This window comes from Cinclus cinclus, chromosome 8, assembly GCF_963662255.1.
Source record: "Cinclus cinclus chromosome 8, bCinCin1.1, whole genome shotgun sequence".
NCBI classification, from domain to species: domain Eukaryota; kingdom Metazoa; phylum Chordata; class Aves; order Passeriformes; family Cinclidae; genus Cinclus; species Cinclus cinclus.
In genome coordinates, this window is record NC_085053.1 from 12,078,778 (window position 1) to 12,088,868 (window position 10,091).

The 10,091-nt window shown below is 37.2% G+C and overlaps 1 protein-coding gene across 2 annotated transcripts; it reads right to left on the minus strand.

Annotated features, from left to right (window-relative positions):
- Positions 1-415: 415 nt before the first annotated feature.
- SLC35A3 (solute carrier family 35 member A3) lies at positions 416-9,268 on the minus strand. Of its 2 annotated transcripts, XM_062497405.1 has the most exons (7): positions 9,067-9,268; positions 8,067-8,221; positions 7,856-7,978; positions 6,550-6,721; positions 3,467-3,585; positions 2,820-2,953; positions 416-600 (listed from the first exon to the last, which is right to left on the minus strand). In XM_062497405.1, exons 1-7 carry the CDS (start codon positions 9,251-9,253, stop codon positions 510-512), a joined length of 981 nt encoding a protein of 326 aa, XP_062353389.1. In that variant the 5' UTR covers positions 9,254-9,268; the 3' UTR covers positions 416-509. The 2 variants fall into 2 exon arrangements, with proteins under 2 accessions (XP_062353389.1, XP_062353390.1); XM_062497406.1 differs by lacking the exons at positions 2,820-2,953; positions 3,467-3,585 and having other exon boundaries at positions 572-600; positions 9,067-9,253.
- Between the last annotated feature and the right edge of the window lie 823 nt (positions 9,269-10,091).

Genomic DNA, 10,091 nt, shown 5'->3' on the forward strand with positions numbered 1-10,091 from the left:
AAGGAGTACCTAATTAGAACCATTACTTTAGAACTATGACGTTCAGCTCATTTCATGTAAATAGACAAACAGTTAAAAACATATTTACTAAGATTAAATAGAATCGAATCGCAAAAACATACAATCTGATAATGTTGTCGTGTGCTCTTTCAAAGAGTGCATAGGACATATTTCTGCAGCAGTCAATAAAGTAATTCTTTTTGATGCAATCTCAGTCAAACCTGTAAACATTCCTAATTGTAGTTTCTTGGAAACTTTTGGTTCCTTTCAAGTTTTTATTAGCAAGTTGCACTGGGCATTCCCCTGACATTTCCCCCCCCCATCAGTTACAGACAGCATCACCCTCCACCTGTAGCCCCTCTGGCTGCTCAGAACTGCTCATCAGCATTTCTTCAATACATTCAGGGCAGTCCTCCTTCCCTTGCAGTGCACAGTGACACTTCCCACACGCCAGTGCTAGCAAGGCCCCCAGTGCATGATCTTGAGGAGCAGGTTGATGAGGAAGTCTGCTATGCCTTAATGGGATTTCCTGCAGGTTTGGGATCATAACCGTATAGAAAAGTAGCTGCTATTACAAGGATGGCTCCGAGGAAAAAGACACTGGATAGAATAGGGATGAAAAAAAAGTTTGTTTTAGTTGATGCAAATTTATTTATGCAATACAAACAAAAGAAAAGACATTCTTCCATGAGGAAAACAGGAAGATAAATTATATTTGTCAAATTTATAGAGAAAAATAATTTGTAGGTATTATTTTAGAGGGATGCAGAAAGTTGTTGAGGTAAGAAACTTGTAACTACGTATCAATGTATCATTATATTAACATATTCTGAAAATTAAAATTACACTTTCATGTAACAAATATTGAAAGCAATCAGATCAATTATTTTTTTCTTCAACTTTTACCTAAAGATGTGTGCAAAATGGAAGTAAAAACAGAAGAAAAGCAGCTACTGCTGTTAGCCACCCATTCTCAACATACTACATAAATCATGTTGTTGGAACTGTGCTTGCTTTGAAGTCCAAAGCTTATGTCAAAACAAATTATTGCTGCCCAAGAACCAGTCTGCAAGTCAGTATAATCTAATTTTTGGCAGATACAGAAATATTTGTCTCCTGAAAACACAATATAGGCATCTTTTCTATTGCGACATTTTGGCATTTCAGGTTGTTTTGATAGTTAAAGTCTGATAAAAAATAACTGAAGCCAGCAATCAGTAACACCTTTTAGAAAAGGATCATCTCACAGATATGACAACATCAACAATTTCATCTTCTGAATCAAATGTTAAAAAAACCTGTGGCATATGACATGATAATCCTTCAGAGAATACAGCCTATTTTGGGACATGGAACACATTCAACACATGCAACACATTCAAGCATTTAAGTACTTTACATCTATTACCCCAATCAAAACTGTTTGTTGATGTGACAGAAACAATTACACAGTTTCAGTTCAAATGCATTGTTAGCATAAGCTAGGTACTAAAGATTGATTAACTCAAATTAATTGGGTTTCATTAAATGGGATGGCTTCGAGTTCTACATACTGCTACTTGGCTCTATTTAATTTTCAACATGTTTGCAGTAGCTGTTAAGTTACTTATTAATTTTCCATTTGAGCGCACAGAAATTCTTAAAACATTTTCTACATTTTTTTTAATGGGATAAATATAATCTACTTGTAATTTAAGTTCAATGTCTTCCACTTCTTAAGCCTAAACAGCTACTCCATTTCCTTTTTTGAATGTTTAAGTAAAGCCCTGATAATACAGAATCACAGAATGGGTAGGGATAGAAGGGACCACAGTATTGCAAATATATATTTTCAGATAAAAAAGATGCTTATTTGTACCAGATACAAAAGTTGTAAATACTATTCATAATATTTTAATGTAATGAGTACATGCAACATATGCTAGGAGTATTGGTCAGTAATAAGCAAAATCCTATTCCTATATCTAGAAGTGGGATTATTAATTCTACACTCTATAGAGAAATATGCACTCCCAAGACACAGTGTTCTCAAAGCATTCTATACCCATGTACAAAACCTGTGGCACACAGAACCACCACAGTCTGATCCCAAAGCATCAGCACACTATACAGGGCCTAGAAGAACGGAGCAAGCAAGTCTCTTTCCTTCTCGTCTGTTCTCACTACTAAACGTGGCACTGCCTTTAGCAACAGCTCTGCCTTCGGGCTTCTGAGTGCCCTTGGGCAACTCAGTGCTGCAGCGTCACTTCACGGGTGCCTGACTGCAGCGACCCGTGATAGAGCCTGCGGGGCTGGCAATGAAAGGCAGAGGGGATGTCCCTCACAGGGGACAGCGGCAGCCCCTGGTCCCGGGGTGCAGTGAGGGACACGGGACAGTGGCAGCCCCTGGTCCCGGGGTGCAGTGAGGGACACGGGACAGTGGCAGCCCCTGGTCCCGGGGTGCAGTGAGGGACACAGGACAGTGGCAGCCCCTGGTCCCGGGGTGCAGTGAGGGACACGGGACAGTGGCAGCCCCTGGTCCCGGGGTGCAGTGCCCGCGCGGGGCCGCAGGGGGCGCGCCCGGCCCGAACAGCGGCGGCAGCAGCCGCAGGGAGCGCGGCCCCCGCGCAGCCCCGAGCCAGCGGCTCCTCGCCCCTCTCAAAGAGCCCCCGTTAGCTACGGGATGAGGCTCAAGTTTAATGTGCAAGCTGGACCTAAACATTCTGAAACTGTGGCTTGGACGGGATTTGGTTTTTTATTGATTTTCGCAGTTATATCTGGTAAGCAGTAAGTTTTCAACTATTCGGGTTTTTTTAGTATACATAGAAAATAATTCTTACCTGGTAGGGACAAAATCCTGCAGCCAGAAATAGGAGATCAGCGTTGACAGTATAATAGAGAGAGAAGTTGCAAATCCCTTTAAAATGTTGTCCGCATATTTTATAACAGCAGCAATCACCAACCCTCCAAGTGCCTGGAAAAATAGCGAGGTTTGGATTCAAAAACTGATAATTTGACTAAGAGCATCTATTTTAACACCATGCACCTACTTTAGGTAAAACTTTTGTCTATGTGGAGGAGCAATACATTTATTTTATATTAGAGATATGTACTGTTGAAAACAAATATTGGAGGAGTTGTTCTTTCCCCATTAAAGAAATTGTTGATGACATTTACCACCATTCAATGAGTGGAAATGCTTGTACTGTACATTTTTAGCCACACAAGGAAGGGCATATAGAGAGATAATTTTAAACATCACAAAAAAATAATGCTCACATGCTTTCAATTTGCATAATACTTAATCACATACTTGCTATATATTTTCCAGACTTTCATTTAGAGGTTTATGCTAATAATGATAGATCAGGCTTGATTATAGAATTCTCAGTAGCTTCATTGACACCCATTAGTTTCCGCAGTTTTTTATAGAAGAGTAAATAAATCTCAGAGTGCCTTCACAGAAATATGCAACACAAGGTCTCACCTGCAGAACCACCACCACCCAAGTAAGTTTATTGTATCCTTGAAAAAATCCATTCTTTGACAGTTGCTCTCCATCATAAATGTAAACACCCATCAGTCCAAATATGCTACCAAAAAATCCTGAAAGTACAAGATTGGTTTTAAAGCTTCAGGTGAAAAACATGCAAATGGGTTCCTCATCCTTAAAGGCTGCTCTGTATTTCTGATTTTAAAATTGGACTGTCACTTGCAATACCATCACATCCAAATGCAATCAGTTTGCTGTTCTCTTTTAAAAGCTATTCTCCACACCTGAAACAAATTTTGATTGTTTCCATTATAATATCCTTATATACTTATCTTCCATTGCTTTCTACTGGAATGGTTTTTGTTTATGGCATATAGCAAAATTCACTTAAATGCAATTTCAGTTTTCCTGAAACTAGTCCTGACTGAAGGCTGAAGTCACCCTATAACCTGGAGAGAAAAACAGGGAAAACAGTGGAGGAGGAGGTCTCTGGCATAGCAGGAGCAGCAATTAGCAGTCTGCCAATTCAGACAAGGATCTTTGAAATGGGATTATCCTGAGCCAGTCTCAAACACAATGAATGTTTACTAGTAGAGACTTAATGTCAAAATCTGAATCTGAGGTGAGACCGTGGAGTTTCTAATTCGGTGAGTCCAGCATTCTTCTATCAACTGGGAAGCTTTTCCTAATTCCTCAAGCATGATGTAATGTACGCAGCTACTCTGTGACTGAGGTCTGCTCCAGTCCTGAGCAGGAAAGGAGCAACACTTTTTTCTACTCTTTCTCTGGGAAAAGGTAATTTTCATCACATTTCTCAGCACCTGAAAAAGGCAGAATTGTTTTAAACAAAATAACACCTTCTGTTTGACAAGAAATAATTATTTTTGTAGGCAGAATTAAAAATTTAGGCTTCATTCAGATGAAACCATTTACTTGTATTTTCCAATTGATCTGCTAAAACAGAGAAATACAGTCATCTATTCATGCATCATTATTATGACATTGGTGTGCATTAAACACTGATTTTTAAAACAATTCTAATTTATTTTCCCATTATTTTCTATAGTTTTACTAATTCTCTGGGATATGAAAATGAAAACCTGGTCGGACATCTGGGATTTTTGTTTGTATTTTAAGAAAAGCCCTATTTCAGAGCTCTTGCTTATGAATGCCTTGGTCCTGAATAATACAATGTCTGAAGTGGGTAACTGCCTTGCACTTGCAGAAGGAAGACACCATTTTTGAAAATGTGATTTAACATTTTACACATTTTGTGAAAGCTGTATTGTAAAAGCTGTATTTACTTTTGTATGTATTTCATACCATTTAACTGCATTTATGCATTTAGTTTCTAAATACTTTATGAAATATGACATTATTTTTGAACAGAGAACAACCTCAATAATAAACAACATTCTACTGAACTTCCTATTGAGGCAGATTAAGTTCACTACAAAAGTAAATACAGAACTCAGATGATCTGATTCTCACTATAATCAGACATTAATGTCTTCATATATCAGTGTCCTAGTCATTCATAACCTTGAAGAGTCAGAATTTAGACACAGTCTGTTCTGATCTCCTTGTCTCATAAAGCAATTACTGGTATATTCAATATATGACCAGGCCAACTATCAAACTAAGTATACATATTTCTGTGCTCTGAAGAAAAATCTGAACAATATTTTAGAAGACATTATGGATTTTTCAACAATTATGGATTCTTACTGGAAATTATTTCAGATATCTGTTGCACATGAAAGCACTTTTAGCATGTAAACTGAGAGTAATAACAATAATTGGCTTTCCTTGGCAATGGATTTTATATTGCAGCTCCACACAAAACAGCTTAAATCCTGGACTGATCCCCAGCCAGCAACCCTTCTCTCACCCCAAAATTCCCTAACATTATGTTTCCTGATGTATTCTCTACACCCTGTTCAGGAAACTTAGTTTGAATACACACAGTTTCCATAAATACAAGCAGATAATAAGGAAAGCTTTTGATTCCTTCCACTATACTCAGGTTTCAAAATATTACGGTCATGTAAAAAATGTTATAATGTATTCAAAATTAACTTCTGCCTTTTTAAAGGAAACCACTTATAATTAAAACACAATAATAGGAAAATAATGGAAAAAAGACTGCTTATTGACCAACTAACTAACTACAAAATAAATCACACCACCTCCTGTTCTTACAGTACTGCACTACATTCTACCAGATTCGGTACACAGTTCTGAGCCACTAAATCAGCTCATGACTTAAGTTTACACTGTGGATTTGATCCCTAGTCCATTCTAAGGTAGTGGGAAGGTCAAATTCGACTCAATGCTTTCATTCAAATATGCCATAAATAGTTATTGCCTACAGTGAAGACTAGAAGGATTCTATTGGAGAAACCAAGGCAAAAGTCTTTGTCTCTGTAACAGGAAAAAAAAAAAAAGATATTGTTGATATGTTTCCAACCCTCTAAACTGGCCAAGATTACTTCAAAGGGAAGGAAAACACACTCAGGAACACAGATCAACTCTGCTGCCTTTAATATCTAGGGTTTGGAAGATCCAAGACTGCTTTGGGAATAAAAGGTAGTTTCTCATTGATAAGTACACAGTATGTACAGCTCTTTTAATAGTTAAGATGAATTGGCCTTTTGCAAGTGCCTCTCCCCAGCGATTATGCACAAAACTAAAAGAAACTGACCTTTTGTGCTGAAATAACAGTAATTAACTACCTCAACTTTATTCACAAAGCAGATTTTATAGCTTGCACTTTTAATAATAAAGCTGCCTACCCAGGCACAAGAGAAAAAAATACATTAATTTTAAAACAAAACACTGACTTGGAAATAGATTTTAATATTCTTATATCCTTACATCTTATATCCTATAAAAATAGTAAAAAAAAATTCAATTGACAGTTTCTGCACAAATGTTTGACTTTTGGTTTTAAAATAACATATATGCAGCATTACTAAAATGTTGGTGGTATTTTTTATTTATACATTTATGTTGCATAATTATCTTAATGCTTCAGAATGCAATATCTTTATCAGATGATTAAAATGAAAACTTACCAAGCTGAATGTTCCTGATCCACACAGACTGCTTAGTTTCCTTTAAAATTTTCTCAAAATAAACCCCAGCAAATCCACTAGAAAAACACGCTATGAGAACTGCAATCAGGCCTACAAACTGTGATCCTGCTGAGTGCTCCTTAGCAGGTGTTGCTTGAGAGTCTGAAGGCCACTGGATGTAAAAACAGTTACACAAAATTCACTGATGAAATCAAGTCATGAGCATCTACAAAATGCAAATTTGTTTTCCACCACCAGTAAGTTATTAAATACAGACAATCACATACTTGTAAAGTTCTGTATTTTGCACCATAAATACTTTTAAAGGACTGCAAAGCTACAATTTTTTTCTACATATTTTTAAGGAGTAAAATTGTGCCTGAACTGAGAGAATACTCATCAATTAAAACAGCTGCAGGATTTATACTTTATAAGCAAGAATTGTTTTTGAATCCCAGTGTGACTTATCATGATCTTTTTCTGCCACCAACTTGTGCCTACCAACAGTTGTTTACCTTACAAATATAAACACAGTTAGAAAAACTACTTACACCAGCTGTCTTTAGGGTAGAATGAACTGTCTTTTTCATATGCCCCTCTCTGGTGATTGTGCAGAACAGTTAAATCTTGCAATGTGCCTAAGCCTAACTGAATAAAAGGTAATGCCATGGACAAAAACTTTCTGAGGAGTCTTAAATACTGTCATGGTGTTTTGTTCTCATTTTTCATTATTTAATTTAATCACCATATCTTTTTCTAAATCATTAAATTTAAAAAAGAAGTCTAGGATAAAAAAATAAAAATGTCTAGGATATACTAAAATTGCTAAAAATTCTTAGAATATTTTTTTATCCCATGATCCTCCCCTCTGAAAACTATGAATTCTGGTACCTGCACTATTTAGAACTGAGGCCAAATTTGCTTTTTGAAATAGTCCAATGTAAATTTGCCATGCTGAATCCATATGACAAAATGAACACAGCCTGTACTGGCAGAGAAGATCTGTGAATTCCTAATGCCTGAAAAAAGTTGCTAATAAAAATTGCTATCATTATTACTTGCAGGTTGCTCCAGAGGCCCTGTCACATTCTACAGTACAGCACTGGGTTGCAAAGGAGGTGTTATCTTCTGCCTTTGAACCATTTCTGGTGTCCTCCAGACCTGGCCAGCTGTGATTCGTAGCTCCTGACTATACTCTGGTGCTCGTGTGCAGCTGGTAGAATCAGAAAGCTGGATAATCAGTATAGAAATCCATGTTTCTTGAATAAACACATTAAAACCCCACAAGCCACCTGCTGATATTTACCTGCACGAATGCCACTCCTGTCATCAATATTACTAGTGACAGCCACTGGTATACACCCAGTTTCTTGCTCAACATGGACACAGAAAACAGTGCTGTGGTGAGAATTTTCAGTTGATATGTAACCTAGAAGAACCAGGAACAATTACTGCTACTATGCCACAATTTATGGGGTTTTTTTTGAAACTTACACAGAATTCCAAATATGCAGTACCTGGTATGTGGCTGCATCTAGGTTTGACAATGCTACATATAGCAAGTTGTTCTGAAGAGTGTAAATTCCTGAAGGAATAGCAAGTTTAAGAGTTTCCATGGGTTTGTTAAGGATTTCATCATGTAGCACTCTGTTCAGAGTCCGTAAATTGCATTCTACCCAAAGAAACAGTAAAAAAAGAGACATTCACTAAAAGGAAACGAGTGGAAAAAAAGAGAACAGCAATGTTCTGTTCTTAAACTGTTGCCCCTTTTTATAGCTATCACTACACCAAGACCTGAAAATACCATCTATGTTTGTTTGACTTCCACAGGCCTTGTATATTAAGGAAATATGGCTGCAAGTTCCTGCAGCCTGTAATATCAGAATGAAAACAATTATTCAAAATACTTTGAGTTAAACTTATTGAAACTGTATCAATAATTTAAGATAATATATCAAGGAGTAGCACCTCAAGACCACATTTTTGAAATCCTATAGAGTCATCAATATTTATGCATAGACAATGACATTTTTAAGCTGTTGAAAATCAAACAGAAACCAGATAAATTCAGTTTTAAACGCACAAAATAAGAACTGGAGCAAATGTGAATATAGTTTTCTTTTTTGTAGCTTAAAACTATGATTCTTCCTGTAACAATGAAATTGCTTCTTCCCTTCTGCATCTGATGTTTATCACAAGTTTCTAAATTATCATTCATGCTTTGGACACACTTAAAGCTTTTTATTTTTTTCCTACTTCTATGTACAGATTTCTTAAAATGCCTGAGCAAACACAAACTTTGAGATGTTAGCATAAAATTCATTCCTGCACTCCTCAGTATACACATTCTCTTAAGCAAATATGCAATATTATTATTGTCTTTCCAAGACTATTTCTGACACAAGGAGAAGGGAAACGCTTTGTTGTATGCCTGTACTCACATGGCTGCTTTGCAGTTGCCACTACAATACAGCATATTGATTAGGAAAATTACTTGGTGCAAAATTTGACACATACTGCTGTCTTTGTAGACTAACAGAACACAGGCCAAAATCTTCAGAAGTTCAGCAATAACTACTGCAGTAGAGGATAAGTAACGAGGTCCTTCTTCTTTCAGTGTCCGAGAGTAGCGCATGGTCAACACTAAACTTGTGGTCTGAAAAACCAGGATGCCCAAGGAAAGGTACTTTAAATTGGCAGACATTTCTTCACTTCCTCCTTTCTGAAACAGCAAAAAAGAAACAAAGCCAAAGGTAATATTGCAGATATTGGGAATCACAGATTTCTTTATGCAGGTGACGGCTCAGAAGGTATTTTCAAGGTGAAGGTGTCTTCTGCTCTGGTACAGTACTCCTGCTGCAATGAGCTGTTCCCAGATTGAAGAGATCTTCCCACTCTTCCACCTATCCAAGTCTGTCACGTTGCAGTCTCTGCCTTGACAGGTGGCACCGTGTCAACAAAAGGGTGAGGGTTGGGCTGCTTTGAATGAGAATGAGAGGTATGCCCGACAATGAAGGGAAAGGAGAGTTGTGGGGAAGCAGAATTGGAGAGGGAGATGTGGGATGGAGAAGCTCGAGGGGAGGCAGCACTAAACCTGTCCTGCTGATTATCCTGTTCAGAAAAAATACATAGAATATAGATGACGAGGTGACTGCAATTGCTTTCTCAGGCTGCACTGACTACCACAAACTTCATGTTAGTAAAGCTGTACCATCATCATCTCTACCAGGAACTTCCACCAAGCTGATGCAGTTTTCTTTACAATTTGTCACCAATTAAAAGGATTAATTTATTGAAGAAGATTAACAGAGACAGTAATTTTCATTTTGCAAGCACAACATATGACAAGGAAATTTAAAGAAAAACCTGGCTGCTATTCAGAATATCATGTAATTTTTGCAATGCTTCATATAAAGTACTTCCATGCCCAGAAGCTAATGCTTTCTATAAAAAAATTCACTTCTGCTCCTTTCATTGCCCACTTACTCAAAAACAGAGCCATTTTTATAATGCCAAAGTCAAATCAGTAACTAGAAGTTTAC

What these genes read in the sequence shown, in the direction of transcription:
- SLC35A3 (XM_062497405.1), bottom strand. Translation starts at nt 9,253, where the DNA reads ATGTCTGCCAATTTAAAGTACCTTTCCTTGGGCATCCTGGTTTTTCAG. An exon ending in GATCAGGAACATTCAGCTTG is followed by an intron (nt 3,586 to 6,549) that starts GTAAGTTTTCAT and finishes TTGTACTTTCAG; the next exon opens with GATTTTTTGGTAGCATATTT. An exon ending in GGGTGGTGGTGGTTCTGCAG is followed by an intron (nt 2,954 to 3,466) that starts GTGAGACCTTGT and finishes CTATTTTTCCAG; the next exon opens with GCACTTGGAGGGTTGGTGAT.